At 37.7% G+C, this 23,537-nt stretch overlaps 2 protein-coding genes across 2 annotated transcripts; both read right to left on the reverse strand.

The window, feature by feature from the left end:
- Positions 1 to 1,592: 1,592 nt before the first annotated feature.
- On the reverse strand, positions 1,593 to 11,568 carry slc38a8b (solute carrier family 38 member 8b). Its single transcript, XM_015034934.1, has 10 exons — positions 11,062 to 11,568; positions 8,968 to 9,166; positions 8,171 to 8,327; positions 7,988 to 8,089; positions 7,843 to 7,900; positions 4,490 to 4,604; positions 4,264 to 4,411; positions 3,995 to 4,197; positions 3,459 to 3,510; positions 1,593 to 2,903 (listed from the first exon to the last, which is right to left on the reverse strand). Exons 1-10 carry the CDS (start codon positions 11,248 to 11,250, stop codon positions 2,795 to 2,797), a joined length of 1,332 nt encoding a protein of 443 aa, XP_014890420.1. The 5' UTR covers positions 11,251 to 11,568; the 3' UTR covers positions 1,593 to 2,794.
- Positions 11,569 to 14,113: 2,545 nt separating this feature from the next.
- nrn1lb (neuritin 1-like b) lies at positions 14,114 to 20,568 on the reverse strand. The gene is made up of 3 exons (XM_015034935.1): positions 20,318 to 20,568; positions 17,540 to 17,687; positions 14,114 to 15,653 (listed from the first exon to the last, which is right to left on the reverse strand). Exons 1-3 carry the CDS (start codon positions 20,370 to 20,372, stop codon positions 15,347 to 15,349), a joined length of 510 nt encoding a protein of 169 aa, XP_014890421.1. The 5' UTR covers positions 20,373 to 20,568; the 3' UTR covers positions 14,114 to 15,346.
- Positions 20,569 to 23,537: the final 2,969 nt, after the last annotated feature.

The raw sequence follows: 23,537 nt of genomic DNA on the forward strand, positions 1-23,537 counted from the left end.
TTGTTTTAAATGTTGCAAGATCAATGTCAGTTGCATTTTTATTATGTCCTCCTTTTTGTTAAAACAAATGCTAAGAAACTGACAAAATAAAAAAAACTCAACAAAAATGGAAAGGCTGGATCTATTCTGCCTCTTTCCAGTAATGTAAATAGTTTCTTCCTGTGTTTTTCTGTTTAAAGTTGAAAGTTTTATATCATCATTCTATGTATTCAAACTTTAATGTAATGTAAATTGCTGTTGTTGTGTTTGTCTTTCTTTTAAATGTTGCAGATGTATTGTAAAAAAAAAAAAAAAAAAAAAAAAATACGGGAGGAAAGTTTTTTTTTTATTTTTGCTCTATTCCACCTCTTTAATGTAATGTAAATTGCTGTTGATGTGTTTGTTTTTCTTTTAAGTGTTGCAGGCTCTATGCCAATGTTGCATTTTATTATGTCTTTTTATTTAAAAAGAAATGCTATTTACACCACTACACTAAGAAAACAAACAAAACCAAATAAACAAAAATGGAAAGGTTGGATCTATTCCTCCCCTTTACAGTAATGTAAAGGGGAGGAATAACTTCTTGTGTTTGTTTGAAATAAACACAAGAATGTTTTATATCGTCATTCTATGCATGACAATGTAAATGTTTCATATCATCATACATAGACAATATGTTTTATGTCATGTATTCAAACTTCAATGTAATATAAATAGCTGTTGTGTTTGTCTTTGTTTTATATGTTGCAAGTTCTATGTCAATGTTGCGTTTTTATTATGTCCTCCCTTTATGTAAAAAGAAATCAAAAAAACAACAAAGGAAAATAATTTGTTGGTTGTTTTATTTGATCTATGAAATGGGTCTGGTGACATGGGAGAAAAAAAATAGTGGTGGAACGAGAATAATAAGAATGGTAATTACTCATTTATTTCTTGGGAAAGACTTAATTATAACAAGTCATAGCCATGATTTTGTTGTCTTTTTTCCTGACTCCACAGATTTCAGATGTATTCAACTTGACTGATAAGAGCTGGCTAAATTGATTGAAAACATTTTCCACATATTTGGGGCTTTTATATAACATTAGTGTCTGACCTTTTACATTGATTCCCAAACATTCAAGAGAGTCAAATATGCTCAAGAAAATCATTTTACAGTTTGGTGAATCATGAAATATTAAGAAGTCCTAAGCCCCTCTTATGCTTATTGTTCTCACTTAAGAAATTATAATTAGGAGATGCCAATTTGATTAGTACAGATGCTTCATTTTATAAGGTCTCAGCGGTTTGTTGGGAATCATTAGAGAAAGAAAATGCATCATGAACACATCTCGAGTGAAGATTTAAGTACATCTGTAATAAAATAAACTGGAGTAATTAGTTCTAGATTGTAATGAAGTGTCAAAACCTGCAAAATTAACCTGATTCCTACCAGAAGACACCATAACAACTTGGCTGCTTCTTAAGGGTTAAATAAATTGCCACATTGTCAACAGTCACTTACATCTGTGCCTAAAAACTGATACTTGAAAGTTTGGTTCAGATGTGCCTAAAGTCATGCAGGTTGAGCCAATTGAAATTGAAGCATGGCGCCTGGATCTAAGACACAATAGTAAAAAAAACTATTTTATTCTCAATTTTGCTTTAAGCTGTGAAATAATGACAGTCTCTCATCTGTTGGTATTGAATAATGACTATAAAAATGAAAATGTCAAATTAAACCGTATATTTCTGGACAGAAAGGTCTCAAATGTTGCAAATGTGTTCAGACAGCAGAGGTGTTAATCTTTTGAAAGCTGCATGCTAGTTAGAACCATGTCTACTTTATGAAGCCAGAGAGCAGCTGCAGGATTTGTGAGGGGCTCTGTGTGATTTTCAAGCATTTTTTCCCAGCTGCATTTAATGGATTTAAACATTTGGCCAGGTCACACTATAATCCCGAGGACTAAACACAAGCAGAGTGTCACAGGTTTTGCCACTACGAGCAGTTCCACCCAAGATGAAAACATCCATTACATAACAGAGGAATCCATTAAAGCTGCTCTGTATTTTCATGCTTAAAAAAATCATTTTCTCTGAGTTCAGGCAGACATGCGTCATCTGCTTGATTCTTGAATTTCAGCCTGATATGATGCTGATAATCGCCCCCCTCTGAGTCCAGAGCCTGACAGAACCGGTTTGTAGATTCACTGTAAATCACATGTGCACGGCTGCAAGCTGCGACCCACAACTCATTTAAGCTTGAAGAGGATAAATAGTAAACAGTTCACTTCTACAGCAGATTTATACTGCTGCTGTGATTTAGATTGGGAAGGGGAAAAAGAGAACAGAGAAGTGCTCAGGACCCAGAAAGAAACAAGATTTAAAGCATTCTTCTTATTTCACTCAAGCAAATGGTCACAGAGGTGAGCAGAAAGGGGACAAAAGCTTGTTTTCCCTTGCCTAAATCGACAAGAAACAGTTTCATGAATGATGTGGAGTGGGGGGGGACAGTTCAGTAATTTATAAATGGTGCAATAGCGCCCCCTGGCAAGGTTCAGTAATACATGAATACTCAAAAAGACACGGATCATCTGTATAATACTTCTGCTGCAAACATGCTTAACCATAATCAAATATATATACAGACTTATTACACAAACGTTAAAATAAAATCCATTCAAACTGAAAATTGCACTGCACACAAACATATTCCATAAACATATGTTCTGCTCAAGAAGACAAAACGTACAATGTACAAGTAAAAGCCAGCCATGAAAAATCAATGTCCAGTTCGCCAGAAGAGGTGAGGTTCTGCTGCAGAGAAATGGCTTTGTTAAGCTTTGAACTTGTGGAAAATCTCCATCACAGCAATGGTGGTGCTCTGTCCAAAGATGAAAGCTCCAACCACGATTGTTACAACGCCCCAGATGCTTAAAATGTCCCTGCAATGGCAAACAAAACTCAACAAGTCAGAAGAAAGACAAGAAGAACAGCAATCTTTAACTAAATAAGCAGTATTATGCATTTTACAAGCACATTTTATAGCATAATCAAGTAACTATCATGTTTTCTGGACTATAAGCCGCTACTTTTTTCCTACGCTTTAAACATCTCTTTGACAAACCTGCTTGCCTTTATGTTTCTCTTTGAGTGAAAATGTTTCCTCCCCGCTCAGCTCCCATTAAACTTGTGCAGGCTTTTTCTGGCTGTAAAGGCATTTGCTTTCTCAGTAGCAATAGTTTAATGCTCAGTTCATACACAAAAACTCAGAAAATATATCTACAGCATTTCACTATTAGATGATCATCGACAAACTAAAAACAAAAAAATCCAAAAGGGCAATAGGGTATTTATTATAACCACCAGTTTAGGAAATTGTGGATGTTTGCATGCAGAAAGCAGTTTTGTACCCAACACATTGTATTTATGACCCTGTTCATGCTTTAAATAGTGCACATAGTGAATGTAACAGCAATGTGTAAATAGTTTACACTCACCGGAGTCTTGGAGAGACATCTTCAGTCTGCATTGTGAACACTAAGCAAAGACCTGCAGCATACACAGAACACCACAGGACTTTTATTGCATAATCGATCCAACAGTGAAGCAGATTTAAGGTGTAACCATATATTTAGATAATCAGTTTGGTTCTGCTGGACATTTCCTGTCTGCTAAAAAGAGTTTTTTGCTTTCCTCTGTCGCCCTGTGCTTTTTTTTTTTTTTATAAAATGAATAAATGATGAGAATCTTTCAACTATTCAGATTTTCATAATAAAAATTTTCAGAATCTGATTGTATTGAACTGAATTAATATTTTTCATAGACTGAATTTAATTGTATTTGTTTGGTTTGAATGAGCTCCACTGGTTAGTGGATTGTACATCTATGAATCTGAAATAGATTTGTTTAGTTTTTTAATGACATAAATTTCATTGACAGTAGACTCAATGGTCAAACGGCAAATATCAGCCAGTTCCAACAAGAGTTTAGAGTTTAAATGGGTTCTAATTGATAAAATAAAGTTTATGCTTGCCAGGGAAGATGAAGATGAAGAAGGCACTGATTCCTCCAATGACGCTGATGACGTCGGCCATGTCTGGGACAAACATGGCAATCAGAAGCGTGAAGGAGATCCAGGCCACAGTCAGAACGACTCTGCAGCGACTCTCAAACGAATGAGTGACCACCCCCCAACGATTTATTTGAAGTCGTAGCACCAGGTTCAGGATCACAGATCTGTTCCACACAGACACGACATGAGGATCCACAAAACCACACAAACTCCACTCAGACTTGAATTACCTCCCCAGCAGAAGAATAATGGGATATATCGTGATGATTGATACTCCAAACAGCAGCCTGGAGATGATCATCACCACGTCATTTCCAGGATATGACATCAGAATATCTGAGGCTACGCCTTCCCCAAAGGTCAAGAAGCCATACACACCTGGTGAAAGAGAAGGTGGACGTGGTCAGCAGGTGAGAACGTTCTGGAGAAAGGCCGATGTTTGAGAAGTGAACCCACCAGTCAGAGTGTAAGTGAGCAAGCAGAAAAACATGGAGAGCACAGAGATGGCCACCCAGTGGAGGAGATTCTGGTTCTCCATACTGCTGTAGATTGCTATACAGGCTTCATGGCACTGCACTCAAAACACAGAAGGATTCTCATAGACAGAATGAAAAACATAGAATCAATAGCCATCAGTTTGGATGCAGAAAAGGCGTTTGACTCAGTGTATTGGAATTACCTTTATTTAGCATTGGAAAGATTTGGCTTTAATAATCAAATTATAGGCTGTTTTCAGTCTCTGTATGAATCCCCCTCTGCCAGGATTAAGATTAATGGGGACCTAATGGATAGAATACAATTAGAAAGGGGCTGCCGCCAAGGCTGCCCCCTCAGCCCCACATTGTTTGCGTTTTTTTTATTGAGACTCTAGCGCAGGCCATCAGAGAACGCAAGAATATTATGGGTGTAAATATTAAAGGCACAGAGCACAAGATATGCCTTTACGCTGATGATATCCTCATGACGCTAACTGACCCGGAGACCAGCCTACCTAACCTTTTTTCCCTATTGAAAATATTTGGCATGTACTCTGGGTATAAGTTAAATCTGCAGAAAACACAAACCCTTTCATTCAATTATCAACCATCACTAAGAATTCAGAAGCTGTCCAGATTCTGCTGGGACAATAAATGTATAAAATATCTGGGGGTTAATATCCCTGCAGAGTTATCCGACCTTTTTGAATACAATTATACCCCACTGACAGAAGAGATTAAGGCGGATCTACAACGTTGGTCGTTGTTAACTATGAATCTATATAATCGAATAGATATAATAAAAATGAACCTTTTACCAAGGCTTCTCTATCTTTTTCAGGCTTTGCCTATAAAAATACCCGACAGACAATTCCACAACTGGGATAGAATAATCTCAAATTTTACCTGGGCTAAACAAAAACCCAGAGTAAGATTTCGAACATTACAACTATCAAAGGAAAAGGGTGGTTGGGCGTTACCACACATGGAGGACTATTATAGAGCAGCACAGATGAGAGTGATAGTTGGTTGGTGTGATCCAACATGTGAAACAAAATGGAAAGAGATAGACATGTCTTACACTAACACACCCCTACAATCCTTGCTTGGAGATCGTTATCTCATTTAAAAACACATAGATTCTGACCTAATACCCTTAGGAACAAAGGTACCGTTGGACGTTTGGTATAAAATATCAAAACAAGTACAAATTGAAAGAAATGCCCGTATTTTGAGATGGCCTGCCTACGATAGAGATTTTCCCCCGTCAAGACTGGATAGAAGATTTATGCAGTGGGCACAAAAAGGCATAACAAGCTATTGGAAGATTACAAATAACAACGAATTAAAAAGTTTTATACAACTTCAAAATAACTACAACTTGGAAAAACCTGATTTTTATAGGTACCTCCAACTAAGACACCACTACAATAAGAGTATAAAGCGCCTGGATGAAGAAGAGACAGGTATACTTAAAATCCTATTGGATTCAAGTAACGGAAGATCCCCTGAAAAAATAATATCCAAACTATATTCATGCCTACAATTGGGAAGGAAATGTGATACAACATATATCAAGGTAAAATGGGAAAAAGATGCTAAAATATGTAACTCTGCGATTCACACATGAAGTTCAGGCCTTTGGAAGGAATTTACCTGGAAATGTATGGTACGTTTTTTATTACACCGAACATTAGAGGTAAACACTGTAACAACACTGAAAAGGCAAAATGTTGGAGGAACTGTGGGAATGAGTCTGCGGGACATTTTCATATCTTCTGGGAATGTACAAAGATTACACCCTTTTGGCTGGAGGTGATAGGGGAAATCAATGCTAAAATGGACCTGAATCTGCAATATGATGTTGCTGTGGTGCTCCTGGGTGATCTACCCCAGACATTGGAGAAATCGGATAGATATCTGCTCTTGGTACTGTTAGCAGGAGCAAGGAAAGCGATAACCCGCAGGTGGTTGGACCCAGAACCGCTAGCGATCTCGGAATGGAGAGAGATAGTCGGGGAAATCCATACAATGGAGAGACTGACTTTCTCATTAAGACTTGCTACTCACAAATACAACAAATATTGGAAAAAACTGAAACTTCTATAACAAATGATAACGATTGTTAATAGATGTAATTACCGCTTTTTGTTGATTATTACATGACTGCACCTGTCAAACTGAATGCTCTGCGTTTTGTGTTAAAGGGGGATCTGACTGTTCTAAATGTGTATGTGTACTAAAAAACCCTAAAAATGATAAAAAAAAATAAAGTTTAAAAAAACCACAAAAGGATTCTTCATGATTTATTAAATGTGACCTATTAGGCTTTCCTGAACAAGGTGGGATAGGTCTATTGGCTATACAAATAGGTTCATCACATTTTTTTTTTACATAAAAACATTCTTAGATAATGAGATTTTAGTTTGGTCAGTTCTGCCTAGTTTGAGCTCCTTTCAAAATGAGCTGCTTTAGGGCCTCCTGTCACTTTAAATCAAAATAAGCTGCTGCTGGCCACGTCCCCTAACTCAACACTTGCACATGAAAATGGCTCCAAATAGATGCGCAATTATACAACTATACATCTTAGACTCTGAATAACACCCAACGGCAGAAGTGGAGCCAACAAAAATGCAGCAAGTTGTTTCTAGATGGTAAGTGAACTACTGTAAACTACTATAAATACTTGTCTTTTCCAGCAGCCCTTGAACAGAGTATACTGACCAAACCTGCCCGAATTCCTCTTGGGTTGCTAGGTAACGAGGTTAGGCTTCCCTGGGGTTGCTAGGTAACGGTGTAGTGCAGTGGAATGTAACAGCAATCGGGAGATTTTTTGAAACTGCTCATTTTTCAGACACCAGAAACATTAACTTATTTTCAGAAAACGTCTGGGTGGTTTGCTTAAGCGCTTGGCTGTTTTTACAAGCAGTTGAGGCCTAATTGGAAAAATAAAAACAGGGAAAATGTCCATTTTTTTGTTGAAATCCAGTTTTCTGACACTGGGCAACACGTTCAGTAACAATTGCATGATGTTGTTCCTTTGCAGCCTAATGTCAGAAAATCCATCTCCCTCAGACTGGCCCAAATATAATAGAAAGCCTTGATGATTACATTTCATTTGATATATTTTAGGCATTGCTTCGAAGGGGAAATTATGTTATTGGTTTTTGTGTTTTTGAATATAAAAGAGGATTTGAAAAATAACCCAACAAAATCAGGAATCATTTCTCGGAAAATCATGTCTTAGTAAAAGAAAGTCGTGCAAGACAACAGGAAGCTAAAGGACATTGTGCTTTTCAGTGACAACTTGAATGTGGTTGAAGATGATCGTACCTGGAAGCCAAAGCAAATGGTTGGTACCACACTAAACATGGAGGCCCAGGAACTGACTCTGAAAGATACACATATTTACTAAAGTACATTAGATAAAACGATAGACATGTACACACACAATCCAAGAAAAATGAGAGGTGCTGACCCTCGGCTTTGCTCTGTGTAAGTAATCCTGTGGCTGTCCATTAGATAATACTTGACAACGACTGCGACACAGAGATACGTAGCAGCAAGCGTCCCTAGTACACTGACACAAAAAAAAAACATTCAGAAAATTAAATAAATATATATGTGTGATGTTATCAGAGGTGAGATAAACACAGAGTACCTTGTGTATTTCTGTATGCCGATTTCTTTTGGGATAGACAGAGGCAGGATGATGAGAAGACACATGATGAAGAGGGCGAAGCGCTGGTCAGTGTACCAGTGGTAAGGCATGTCTGCCTCACTTGATCCGGTCACAGTCTCGTATAAAGAAATACACACTGAAGAGAGAGAAAGAGACAAAAAGAATCCTGTAAAGTGAAACTAAGCTTTTGTTTACATTCTGTTGCAATCTGAAGGGACATCGTATAAATGGCTAAATTTTGAGTGACAACTTATAATTAACATAGCTACATTGGCCTCGAATACTCCAACTACTGTAAATGTTCAATGAAAAAATATTTTTGCAGTCAGACTGTAACCAAAGCAACGTATTTTGCAGATTAGTTTGCAAATATCTTTATTTTAAAGAGCCAATGTTTGCTACATGACCCAAGGACCTGCAGGCTGGCTTTGGAGCAAATATCCAAGTCAAAAGAGGATTATGACACAAAGCATAAAAAGTATTTTTGATGCATTAATAGTGAAGCTAAATATCAGAAAAAAAATGAAAAAAAAGCTGAACATTTGCTGCCTGAAACAGCTCAAAGGTAAAAAAGGAAAAAGAAAAGCACAATATCTGAAAGCTGAAAAAGAACATCTTTCAGAGCAGGAGCCAAGTTTTAGTTTCCTTGACAGTCAAGGTCACCAAGTTCATCAATGACACCCAAAATCTTACCTGAGTTTACATGAGAAAGCGATAAAAAACATAATTTTTTCAAAACATAAACTAGCTGCTGAGCTAGTTCTACTTTTACTTACGTTTTTCCAGTTGGTCTTGCACCACCACCAGGAAGGCGACGCTTATCATGAAGAGGTTGAAGCAAAAACAGACTTCACAGAGCTGACCCACAGCTCGTCCACACACCTCCCTCACTACGTCCTGATAGGTCTTCTGTCTGCTGACGGACGACGCATAACCCAGGATGACCAGACCGCTGATGAGAAACACCAGAGACACCTGCAGAGGATAACGATGAAGAGTTCAACACTAATCCATACTTGGTGTCACTGCCGCTTGAAGATTTTAAACCTATGGCCATGGACACACCTGTGAATGGTGTACCACAGCCTGTTTTCTCAAAATTACTTAATTTTTCACAATAACTACAACAGAAACACTAACCTTGGCATCAACACCATCACTTAAAAATGAGAAAACAAAAAAAAAACAAATAATGAAGTTGTCTTAAGAAACCACAATCCAACTTATTTCACAGCAACTAAGACAATGCTATGTAAAGAAGGAGCTCCAACCTCAAGGGAATCATTAAATTAAATCCCTCTAAAGACTGTAGAAATTAGCGACTAACAAATCTTGCTAAAAGTTACAACCCTCTTGGCAGGGGAGATACAAGCAAGAACCCAACCCAGAATTACTACTGCTAAAAAACATTAACTTGTGATTTACTCACAGTGAGACAACATTTTTCATAACTATGACAATTTACAAAAATTAGGAAATTTTTAATCAGATAAAAGCAAAATGACCCAAATAATTGTCACTATAAACACACAATACTTAAAAGGGTCACACCTATGAGGGTGGTAGCACGTTTGTTTTTGTGCCTCACATGCTAACAAATTAGAAATGATATTATGGACCTGAACAGGTATTAAGATTCTGTAAATTAGGAGCAAAATCCTGGAACAAAAACATAAAATTCAGACTCTTTGCTCGTTCTTAGAAAGCATGTTTTACAACAGTCAGAAGCAGTTCAGTGAAAGTCCACACTAAAACCTGAGGCTTCATTAGAGCTCACCTGTGAAAAAGGGGGCCTCTTTCACACCAAGAAGAGAGAGAGAGAGAGATGGTTGCAGGTTGCTGGCCATTGCCTTCATTGCGATTCTCATCTCCCTTCACTGCTCTGTCTGGGATTTCTCCAATTGAAGTGGATTTCTCCAGCAAAATTTCAATCAAGCTATTAGTTGTAAATGACGATGTCGATTTCTTGCTCTATTTTAGAACTGTAGTCTGCCTGTAGTTTTAGCAATGGTGGTGGAGGAAGTGAATGAAGTCATTCAGTTGGCTGCACTTCACATATTTAATTAACATTAACAGCTGCGTTCTTCAGCTCAGTACTTCTGTCTTTGCAGTGGGGGATGTTTTTTTTATTATTGAAAGATTTGTTCAAAAAACAAGGCAGTAATGCAAATAAGTATTCAAATACAACTCAGAAATCAGAGTTATAGGTGAAGAATAGACAATAAACTAGAAGGGGAAGGAGAAAATAAAGCAAAAATAAAAAGGAAGAGAAAAAGAAATAAAAAAAGCTCTGAAAACAGTATGATTTATGGCGACAAAACTGATAAATTATGTTCTACAATAATGTTGAGAAGTTTCTTAGCATTAAGATTCACCATTAGGCCACTTTATGGGGTTTTATGTAACACAATTCACTGAACACAAAACTGAGGAGACATTTTATTAAATGTAGATTTGTGTCAGCACAGTGTTCACAAAAAGAGAGGGTTGTTTTACAGTCCAGGATAGGACAAAAAAAAATCTTTCTGACAGGATTTTGGTGCAAGTGATGATTGTTTAGCTTCGTAGCGAACTGGCGCACTACATCATGGACAAATATTAGCTACTTTGTTACATTTAAGACTTAAGAGTCCTGGCCGCCAGCAAGCAATAAAATCCTATTGGACCGCAGAACAAATAACGACATTTTCACCATTACCTCGAGTTGTTTTCCCATACAAAAACTGGCGGCTGTTTGCTCACCGGAAGTACGTCATCGCAATTTTTGTCCGAAGCGAATTGTAGCCACCAGCATAAAAACTTACCAAGTAAACTTTCTAACTGAAGGCTGAATTAGATGGAAAGCCCAGAATAACTAGCTTTGAACTCACCAGCTCCACAGTGATGGCGGTGTTCACACCCCCAGCCTTCCTAAAAGCCCAGGGGAAGTTGAGCAGTCCCGCTCCCAGCGCGGACTTCAGCATGATGAACACCGCTCCAAACGAGCCGAGCCTCGGGGGATCGGCTACAGATGCAGACCGGACCAACAGGCTGATGCTCTCCCGGGCCAGTTCCTCCATGACACCGACCCAGTTTAAACACTCAGCACCAGAACCAAAGGACACGTTCCCAGACAGGAAACCACTATGAGCAACTGGTGTGTGGGGAGTATGTAGACACACACAGCCTCACTTACGTGGTCTTAATTTTGAATGTTAAGCATTTCACACTGGGGTGAAAAATGTGACACAATAGTGAGCGTTTGCTTGTGTTCAGTCAACCGCTGTCCCTTTATGTTCATTATTGGCAACAAGAAGCGTCTGAGATGTGCTGCGAAACAAAACACAACTGCAAATGAGGGCATGGACTGTGTAATGGAAGTCTTCCCATGTAAATAATTTACTATAAATATTACACTGAGTTAAAATGACAATGAGAAACAGACAAATATTTTTGTTGTGCCTCCATGTTATTGTGGGTAGGCGTGTTAAACAGGAGCAGCAGCAGGTTAGCACACATCACTCTGGGTTGCTGCTGAGACCTCATGGGTTTTTATGCATTTATATGTGTTAAATGTTAATAAAAACCTAGTTGGTCTGCTCCTTCTCTCTGCTAACGGGAAGATTAGCCATGTTAACGTGCTTTAGTCATTGCAAAGATTATAGTGGAGAGCTAACTGGCGCCACTTCAAATAAACTACAAATCTTAAATTGCTTGTAATGTACCGCATTAATAGTTTAAAAATGGACTCTTATTGTTTGTTTTGTTCTAATTCAAATATGTGTAAAGTTGATGTGACATACAGCTTACAGATTTATGCTCTGATGCACCTAAATCCTTCCATATGGATAGAACAATCCACGGCACGTGGCTTTCATAATCCCTGACCAGCTTGATGCTGCATGGCGCCTGCTGTGGACGGAAAACGTTAAAATAAAACCCCTGCCTGTTGTTCTGCATCTTATAACACTCAGAGGTCGTGATGATGACTCTTCATTTTCCATTTCATTGGCCTTAGTCATGATAAGGACACTTTAAAGTGATTCAAACAAGCTCCAGGTGGCGTTTAGAGAGATTAGATATGTTTATGGATTTACAGTTGAAACCAGATATTTACATACTCTGAATAAAAAGATCCACACATTCTTTTCTCACTCAGACTAAACTTCCTGCCAAATTTATTTCTACTTGCTAAATGCTACAAAACTTAGCGAGTACATTTTGGTGTTTTGTTGTTGCTGGAACTTTTTTTTTAATTCAGAGGTTTTAACATTGGTGCTTTGATACCAGGCATAACTGTCTTTTAAGCTCCATGACTTGGGTCAAAAGTTTACATTTCAGACTCATTTTGCTTGCATGTGAATGAATTTAACTAGTTTAAGAAGTCAAACATGATTAAATTCAGCTTACATGTGCAAAGAAAACAAGAGATACTGGGAGCAAAACTAAATAACCTGGCAAAACATCATCAATATACTAATTTGGTAAATGACATCATGACTTAAATATGTTTTTATTGGAGACAAAGTGATATGAACGATTAAGATTCATGTTGGAGATGAACAGTAAACATGGATTCATTTTTTATTCTTGCTGTTAGTTATTCTATTGAATCAGAATAAATTTAAAATCCTTAGAAATATAAAAACATCTTCTGTTTCTTGTTTTATTATATAATGGAGATTCGTATTGACAAAAGGATTTATCGTCCAGGTAGATTTTTATGAAACAGAGAAAAATCTAATTTAATTTAACTTTATATCACTAAAATTCTATCATCCAGTCATTCACACACAAACACTGATTTTAAAGTTTTACTCTAAATTAACACTTCAATAGGCTTCAAATGTTAGGGGATAAAGTTCAGTTTGTTCGTATAATTTATCTCTGACGTGTGAGGAACAAAACCATAGTATTCTTGTATGTCAGTGGTGACTTATAAGACTGTTGATAGTTACTCATTATGCCCAGAATAGATTGAAAATATTCTTATTCTCCCTCAGAGGGGAAATTCAAGCCTTACACCAAATTTTCAAAAAGCTCTGAAAGTCCAGAAAAATGAAGTCTGACAGATTTCACACATCCTGATTTTCAGTAACAAGGATACTCAGATGAGTTTGACTGAGAACCCGATGCACTGCTAATCATCCTCCACCCGCGGAGATGAAGAGAAATGTAAAGGTTTCAAGGTACGACCCGCTTCATCGCGCATTAGAGGAGAAAGACAAGATTAATCTGCTCATGAATCTGCCGTTATGAAACGGCTTAAGAGTATTAAGTTTAGCATACATGCCCACCTCCTTGTTCCACCTACGCACATTGATACAAGTGAGGCTGAATTCGCTCTTAAAAGAACTGCTTTATTCCTGTTCACACTCCTTCGAATCAGCAATTAGTTTGAAAATCAGTTTTACACAAAGAGGCAAACAAACCATGACAAGAACGCAGACGTGGAAGGAGCTCCAGCAGTTTCATTTACAGGTATAAAAGTTTGTTGTTTTTCTTTAAGAGGAACCTCTTTCTTTTAGTTTTCTTTTAAAATCAGAACCTTTTAATAAAATAGGTTCTGGGGGGGGAAAGTTCAACTGAATGATGAGGAAGAAAAGTCATTACACATCCAAATTTAGAAACAAGAAGGGTTTAACTTTCTGATTATTCAAACTCGCTACACAGCAAAACATTTTGCACACAGCTGCCGCTGCATAAACATGAAATGATTACATGTACAAAAGGATTTACAGCATTGTTTAAAAATCTCATTTTCTTTGTGAATTTCTCTTCAGAAGTGGAAAACAGAAAACAGTTTCTATCAAATATTCCTGCTGGATTCAGGTTTTATTTCAGATGTTGTTGTTTAAACAATTGCTTAATAAAAAATCTGTTAAAGGAAGAGGATTGGTTGGCAGAAAGTAAGTTCCAGCACAGAATATTAAACTTTTAATATTTATCTAATAGCTGAATGGGTACAGTGCTTTGCAAAAGTCTTGAATCTCTCATACTTTCTTTAAATTTGCCTCAAATGAGCCAATCTTCTACTGATCTTGATCAGAATAAATTTACTTTCAAGTTTTTTCTACTCTGGTTCCATTTTTACTTGCATTTGTGTTATTTTAGGACAGATGATCAGAATAAGTTAGAAAACCCGACACAGAACTTGAGAAATGCATCATTATCCAATTTGTAGTCAAATCTGTCAACAAGCCTCATCTAAAAACGCTTAATACTCTTTTAGGATGCCCTTTGACCCCATGCAGGTGGTGGGAGACAGGTGGACTTTAACGAGGACATTAATGGACGATGTCTTACACTCTGCGCTTGACGATGGGAAGCTCCTTCAGTGACAGACGGCTGCATCAAACTCAATCAGTGTTTTCATCCCTGCTGATGTTTGCACTGATTGTTTTCACTTCTGGTAAATGTTTGTTGTTGCTTTTGAAACAGTTTTTTAAATCATCTTATTCAACTGCACATTTATGGTTTTTATTAACTGTGCAGTCTTTTCTTATGTTGTAAATTAGCCCTCGTTGAACAGCATGTTATTGCTAGTTCTGCTTTTATGTTTTTGTTTTTGTGTGATTCTACATTTTTCGACCTGCCTGTCGCTTTGCTGCTGGTACACCTGAATTTCCCCCCTTGAGGAACAATAAAGGACATTTATATTCTTTTATGTTCTCTTCTCAAGAGATGCTGAAATGTAATTCTCTGTGTCATGGGGTCTTGTTTTCATAACAGGCTTAAAACTAAACACAAAATACTTGGAAAACAATTTCCTAGACAACTTTAAAAATATTACAAAAACGTCTAAGTTCATTTCTGAGAAATATGAAGAAACTAAGAGACCCAAGACTTCTGCACAGTATCAAAAATGCCCCCATCTTAAATGAAACAGAACAAATCCAATAAATTAAATTCAACCTTTTCAGAACTGAAAGTTCTGACATCTTCTCCACTGTGAACTGGACAGCAGGTGGAGCAGTGACCATCAGTTAGATAAAAACTTTTATATCTATAAACATTAAACCAGAAACTTTGCTGCAGGCTCTCTGAAGAGCAAATCCACAAGAGCACAGCATTCACTCCGGACTACAATCACCCAGCCTCTCACGGTGGCATCTCCAGTCTAAAAGCCTGCAGCTTGTTGAGTCTTTGCTGCGTGAGCGTCTCTGTTGGCGGTGACTAACTCCTGAGGGACAGCAGCAGCAGCATGCTGCACACAGGCAGCAGCGCTGAGATGCTGGCCGAGCCGTGTTTGTGTGCACGGCCCTTCAGAGTCTCCTTGTTCGTCTGGTCCGAGGTGGCAGGCCTGTCGGGTGCAGGCAGAGCGCTGGGGGGGAGGGTGGTCCGGCTGGCGCACATGTCGTAGAGGTTTCCAGAAAACTGGGTCTTCCTGGACTCTTGTCTGAGAGACTCCCAGATAGCTGCCGCTTCCCCTGGACAGCCGGCCAAGGCGGCGCTGGCGCAGACATGGAACGTATTCCAGGACCTTCAAGAGGAGAGGATAGGGAGAGTAAATCTGAATGGAAACCGAAAGCGTTCGGGTCTCTGTAGGAGAGAATGTGTTGCAACCACAGATGTGGACGGATTCCAGTAAGATGGACCAACAGAGTTATGTGTTTTCCATTTCATAGCACAATCAAGTAACTGTGTTAAGAAAATGCTTTATTTATCATTTATCAAGTATGTTTTTTTTTTCTTATGGCTAAATTAGGGTTAGAGTGTGGGTTTTGATGTCTTCGATGTTTTTGATGTTTTTATCTTTACTTTTCATCTATTTATTAATGTCACATACTGTTTTTATTTCTTCTTTAATTATGTAAAGCACCTTGAAATGCCTCGCTGCTGAAATGTGCTATACAAATAAAATTGTATTGATTGATTGATTGATCAAATATGACTTTAAAAACATTGGTTCTCTGTCGCTTTAAAAACTCCTGATCTTTCCGAAACTCCGCCTTCAGGAAGTCATCACAACAACGCTCATCTATTAACCTTTGAACAACATTTTCACCAGCAGTGCACTGAAAAGTGGCTCCAATACTGAGCTCAGCAGATGTGCAGGTTCACCAGGTGTTTGCTAGTTGCTGCTGGCTAGTCTGAAGGAGCTGAGTGGGGGAGTATTATTTAATATTTAATCTTACAGCAATAAAATCAGGATTTCGGTCAGACTTCATTTGAAAAACCAAACGTACTTTAGACTATAACTCAACGAGTAGATGGGATCCTCGTTGCCATGACAACAGAAGAAAACAAGATGGTCGCTTTGTGTTGCTACTAATATTAGATTTTAATTTAAACGTAATAGTTTTCTACTAATTTATCCTTGAATTGTGGTCAGGGGGCCGCACATAATCACTCCGTGGACCACAAAAGGCCCCTGAGCCCCACTTTGAACACCCTTTGATCTCAACCCTTCTGTTGTTGCTCTGGCTGCCTGGTTTGGCTTATTGTCAAGCTGGAAGCTAAAATATCTGCTTCTGTGTCAAGTCTTTTGCAGTTTTCAGAGTAATTATGACATGATCTGAAAAATGCAAGTTTTTTAAACAATGGCTTTCTTCTTCACGTTTAAAAACTTTTGAGTTGTTCTCCATCATCTTTTACAAACATTGGTATCACAATTTTGAAGACATTTTTTAATATTTCTTCTGACTTTCTGAAAGTCTTTTGAAGCTTTATTTCATACTTTTGAAGCGTATGAACTTGATTTTACAGTTAAACATAGCTGCTTTCTTAGGTAATGTTTCATTTTGTTTGTTTTTGTCTTGTTAAGGCTCTTAACTTTGACGTATGAATCAATTGGGTATAAAAAGGGGATGAACAAGTGTCGTGTCTACACAGCAGACAGTCTAGAAAAGATCCAATTCTACATCAGATATTTATATTTAGGCGCTTTCTTTCCAGCAGCCTGTCATAAAAACAATTTAGTTTTGCTTCTGTGCACTTTTAAAAGTTTTATTGTATAAATAAGTGACAGAAAAACAAAAAAGAAGCATCCAGAGACAATAGATGTTAATTGAAAAAAATCAATGTAAAGAATATTTCAAAGCTTAACCCAAATTCAGGCGTAAAAAAGCACAAGATATTGTCCTAATATTTATGTATATTAAACACAAAATCTGTACAAGCGCACTTTAACAATACAAACTTGTTTATATATATATGAGAGTACATTCCCTATTTATTTTCAGTTGAAAATTTAATTTTTTGCTATTGTCTTAATTGGGTTGTATGTGCTTCTGTGCAAATCTTTGAATTTTCCCACTGAAAAACAATTTTTCTGGTAATTTATTCTCATTCACAACTCCAGTCGACACAGAAGGTGTAACAGCGTAAGTAATAAAGGGAAGCAACGTCACACACACAAACACACACCTGCAGATTGAGTCGATGTCCTGTGTGTTCTGGTCTTTCTGTGTTTCCACCAAACTGTCCCCGAGTGAGATGAGACACTGAGCGAAGCTCTTGTAGATGGTTCCACATGCAGCGGGGATGGCAGCTCCCAAACACACAGGAGCCAAACCTGGAGGAGGAGAAAACCAGAGATATTATTGTTTAATGATAAACATGGAAGATACAGCAAGAGATGACATGTTTTGGTAACAAAAAGAAATCCATCTGATACTCAGATGGATCAACCGAATACAGAGATGTTCTAGTCTATTCATCTGGACAGATTACGCTCCATCAAGGCCAAAATGTTTACAAGCTGTCTGAGTACATTGATCAGCTCATAGATTACACATTTCCCTGAGGCTGTTTAAGTCAGCACTTTAACTCAACTATCTAAATACAGCAGGGGAATAAAATACTTTGGGTTAAAGATCTCCTCCTGGTTTTGCAGGATTTTTTGAGTTCTTCCAGGGTCAGGAGTGCAGCACTCAGCTTGGGGACGTTTCATCACTTCCTGCCTCCAGCACATAATTTCTGTTTGTTGATTGATATCATTTTAATGCATTGATTGCTCCCTGGGCGCTAATACTGTCTGTGTGCGGCGAACTCTGGATCTCCCCTGAGATTCTCATCATTTCTGTCTCCATGAGAGTCAGAGTTATGAATAAATGTTTAACCTTACAGAGGGACAGGGATCATTTTATTAAAGTAAAAACAACATAAAGGACACCTGGATTTTAAACACAAACCTTTTTTTTATTTATTATCTATTTATTTTACCCTGAAATGTTTCACTCTCTTATAATTAATCATTACAAATTCAGTCATTTTTCTACTTTTTTCTAGTTTTTCTATAATCAGTCTCAACAGACATTTTCTATTGTAGGACAAAGATAATATATTTGAACAAATCTACCGCTTTGACTGGGCTAACATGTCTATGAGGGTTTCATGTAGGTTTTGCGATAGATTTGAAGTAGGACTGGACTCACATTGGACTTCTTGTATGATTTTAATTATGATGTGTTTTAGCAGAACCAGTCAGGCACCATAATTATAGTTCAACAACAAGTTGAATAACTCTTCTGTTTAACGTACAGTTGTCTTGTATCAAATCAAAAATAAACAATTAAAATAAAATGCTGTAATTGCTATTATTTTAAAAAGCAGGAACCGCTGCAAACATGTTATAACTATAACAGTTATTATAACTATGTGTGTTGCTTTAGCTAGCGATGTGCTACTAAATGAAAAACAGAGAATAAAGACCAGATAATTTTAGCAGTAATTCAATAGTTTTCAAGTAGATATGGTTGCTGCATTGGATGTTATTCCTTTTTAACGTTTTGTCTCTTACAGTGTAAAAACACACTAAAAAACTGATCTCAGCTGGTTATATTCCCAACTGTAGCTTCAAATCATTATTACCTTAATAAATAACAGGCAGCTCCACAGCAGTGTGCAGCAACAGGTGGAGGAGGGGCAGAACTGCAGGACTCCTTCATAGAAAACTACAGCTTGCTTTCTTTGACATTTCATTACAATAAAATGTAATTATTTCAACATTACACCATAAAAATACCTTTTCTTTTCTGCAGCGATCCTCCCAGCTATTATTAAGGTTCAAACAAAACATTGGCAACAAAATGCTTAAAACAGCTAAACCATAAAACCACTAAGTCTGCTCGCTCTGCTTTTTATTCGCTCTTCTTAAACTTTCAGCAGTATAGGTAACAAAATACTTTATTGCCAAAGATTCCTCTAATTATTGAAGTGCATAATTTTACCTGGGGATTGAATCTGTTGCCTACATTTGGGCCCAGAACTTTAATAAGAACACAGATTGGCTTCACAATTGAAAATTTCTCCTGTAACAAAAATAACCTACAGCTGTAGTTGTGATGATGTCATAAAATAAATCTAAATATTTTAGTTTCAGTCAGCTGGTAAACTTGAGGTGTGCAGTACTGCATGTTTTGATATCGATCAGATACCAAATGAATACAGAGCCAGCATCACCAACATCAATACTGATACTTTTTATTTGAGTTTGATGTGTCATCTCTTTTAGGTGTTTTTTATTTTATTATTTTGTTCAAATTTGGCACAGAATTTGGACAAAGTTATAGGTATCTAGAAAATACTTTAAAACCGCATTAACATTTCTTGTGAACATTTACTCCTAAATGAATAAATAAAGTGCAAAAAATTATTTATGAGCAAATCTATAAAAAGTCTGTTTGGAGGTAGATTTGAAAAACTACAACACAAAAATAAAATTTCAAGAGGGAATCTAAAACTGAAGTATCGATCTTATTCTGGTCCTTATTTGTTATTGATATTATTTTGGATCGATCCAAACTGATATCGATTCACACGTAAATAACTTTCTTTAGTTGTAAGTTTACTTTTATTTTCCTGCTTTTTGGCTGTAAATTTGGCAAACATAAAGGTAAGATAAGGTAATTTTATTTTTATAGCACATTTTCAGCAACAAGGCAATTCAGTAAACTGATGTTCAATTCGATTTACGGTAAATTGTAGCTCTTCCTTTGATTTTTCATATATAAATGTCAGCAAAACATTTATAAAATTCTCATTCAAATGTGTAAACTTTTATCTTCACACTATCTCAAACTATCAGAAGCACTTTAACACGAACATCTCAGTAAAATAAAAGCATAAATTAGACATAAATAAAACTTTTCAAGCAATAAGAAAGGTAAACGAAACCAGCTTAAAGCAGAGCAACATCCTTACTGAGGCAGAGAGCAATGGGCAGCAGCACGGCTGCAGCTCCTGGACGGGACTTCATGGCTGGGTTCAGGAGCCGAGAACCACCTCTGACCCGGACTGAAGCCCCCACAAGCTGGAGGTCCAAAAACAGACGAAAACGCTGGTGCTTTAAAATGTTCTGTCGCTGTCAATCCGTTGGGAAATTGGCAGATTGGGGAAAGTACGACAATGCTCAGAGGCACAACCGAGCTGGATTAACAGTGACAGAGACCAATGCATCATGCAGAGCAAAGAGGATGTCAGTGTGTGTGTGTGTGTGTGTGTACGGCGGGACCAATGACGGCATCCCAACACGGCTCAGTGGATTAAAGCATTCTCATTTCCGGTATTTCAGTATCTGGAGCATTTATTTGAAACACAAATGAATTATGTGTGGTTTAATGGTGATTGTGTTCTCAGCCACACACGGCTGCTGGCATCCCTGCACGCTGCTTTTATTCTGAAACAAGGAGCTTTTTATGACAGTGCTGGACCGAAACATTTCACACAGAAGTGTGAAACGGATTTGTGGTGTTTTGAGACTTTATTTGAGCAGATGGGTGACGTCCCAGGGAGGATAGGTTCATCCAGCTCACCTGGGAATCTGACGCAGATCCAGGCTGGTTTGGGAGAATAGCGTCCGCCCATGGGACAGTCCCTTCATACACCTATATGGGTCACCCAGGATCAGTGGTAAACATTCCTACATGACACTAAACAGTTTCAGAACTAACTAAAACTACTTTGATATATTTTTTGTAAATCATTTTCTTCCCTCTGTGCCCTCCAGACAACTCAAATTCATTGTATTAAACACAAGTTAAAATTTCAGATTTCTATCAACCGATATGATGCATTAGAAGCTCATCACCAAGTTGAGACAGAAGGAGATGCTTTAATAACTAGAAGCTAGGGCTGCAACTAACAATTATTTTAGTAAATGATTGTTTTATCAACTATTCTGACAATTAGTCGGATTTAAAAAATCCCATTCTGCAAGATTTTTCATTTAACCACTTAAATCTGCACCACTTAACATCTTTAAAAGATATTTTTTAAATATTTTTTTAAACTGTCACTATATTGTGACAGTATAAGACAGATAATCTGAAAAAATCCTTTGTGTCCTCCCAGTGCTCCAAGCGTTAACTAGAAACAGCCAATCAGAGCCAAGGGGCGGGTCCTAGCGCTGTCAATCACCCCTCCTTTGCTGCTCTCTCCCTTGGTCTCTCAGCTACCACAGTCTGTCATGAATGCTCAGTTGTTTCTTCGCCCTCAGCATTTGGCACATTTAGCAGGGAGTACATGAGGATGATTGACAGCGCTAAGAACCTCCTCCTGGCTCTGATTGGTTGCTTTTGATCGGGAGCTATGAGACAATAGTAGCTCAGGGATGAAATGGAGGAGATTGATCTTTTCACTGATTATATGTCCCTTATTATATAAACTGCCACCACATTGTGACACTTTTGATATATTTTAACAAATATAAAAACATATTTTATGTAAAAGTTACATACTGTGCCTTTAACTGTCTTAACTCAATTCATATTAAAAAATACTTTATTGATCCCAGAAGGAAATTAAATCAGAACATGTCGGTCCGGGTTTCTCCCATGTTTCCCCGGAGAGCCGCTGGGACGAGCGCAGATGTCGCCTCCGTCAGCTGGACCTCAGCGGTCGGTAGCAACAGCTGCGAGCTGATTTACCATCGGAGAGAAAACAGCTGCTGTATGACTCCAGTGGACACCAAATCACAGTTTATCTCTGGGCCCAAGAGGCGGCACATCGGACCGACGTGGGACCGTCAGATTACAATAATTGCAACGCGGTCACGTGACCTTTTAATAGATGCAGTATATCGGTTTTTGTCCTCCTCTAATCTCGATGCTAAAGATGATGAAGAACTGAATTCCTTTAAATAAAGGCTAAAACCACATTTGTTTAGAGTTTACGTTAATTAACTGGAAGGTTGAGCAATTCTGTAATCTATTTTTAGGTTTTCGTCACTTCCTTTATTTTACCACTGCAATGTGACGTTTCTTGCTTGCGCCTTGTTTTATTTTTATTTAATTTTTTTCATCGCGGAAAGCACTTTGAATTGTTGCTGAAATGTGGTAAATAAATATTCTTTGAGCTCTTTGCTCCATGTCTTACCTCCTTCGCTCTCTCCGCATTTCCTGTCTGATTATTGAGAATAAAGGCCACAAGTTCCGCCAAAGCTTAAAATCATCAATCATTTAACAAAACTGAGGTAAAGGTTTCAATTGAAATTATCATTTTGATGAAAAGTGCTTATACATAAAGGCATTTTTGCTTCTGCCTAAGCAATGTAGTCATGGCAACATTCATATTGGTATATGAATGAATTAAAGTTACATGTAGCAAGAAATATCTTTGTAAAAGAAAAACATAGGATCAAAAAGCACCACAAAGTTTCACCAGACACAACAGGACACACAATCATCACCTGTTAGAGTCTTCATGAACAAATCCTTCAAACTCATTTCTCTACGTCACGTGGATTACTGAATCTGATCTCAGTTTATAATCTGTCCAAAACTACCACGAATGTTAGGAGACGAAACTGTTTTTCAAATCTTGACACCTTTTAATTACAACAAATTTCGAGTAAATGTTGTAATTATTTCTAATATTTGCTGTTTTACATTCTCCTCACGTGTCAACCCCTATTTATTGTCACATCTGCACATGGGCGTAGGTTTGGGTAGGGACGGTAGGGACATGTCACGGGATATGAAAAAGTCCCGACCAATTTTTGCCATATTGGCTCAAAGAACGTGGATCTACGATCTTTGATTAGCAGCAACAGGCGGTGCGGAACGGAAGCTTCTTAGTTTGACATTTATTATGAGCCTCCGAGACCGTGTCGGGGGGGGGAGTCAGTTGAATCGTCGGACGTTCTTTGATTAGCTGCAAAAGGCGGCGGCTAGCTGGGCACACGCGTCTCCTTCTGAGTCGCCATGTAGCCACCAAAAAAGAAAAGGACAGACATTAGAAGTTATTTCGCTACGCCGGCTGTAAGTACAGTGAGTGGACCCATAAGTGAGATATCTATCACGCAACGCATTTGTTGTAAAGTCCGGTGTTTAGTAAGGTCAGCAGCACTGAATGTGAGGTAGAATAGGTCTGTTAATTATGTAATATTTTTTCACATAGGAAAACGATGGAGAACGATGGAGAG

This window comes from Poecilia latipinna, unplaced genomic scaffold (assembly GCF_001443285.1).
Source record: "Poecilia latipinna isolate Pla-1442-1.1 unplaced genomic scaffold, P_latipinna-1.0 Scaffold317, whole genome shotgun sequence".
NCBI classification, from domain to species: Eukaryota; Metazoa; Chordata; class Actinopteri; order Cyprinodontiformes; family Poeciliidae; genus Poecilia; species Poecilia latipinna.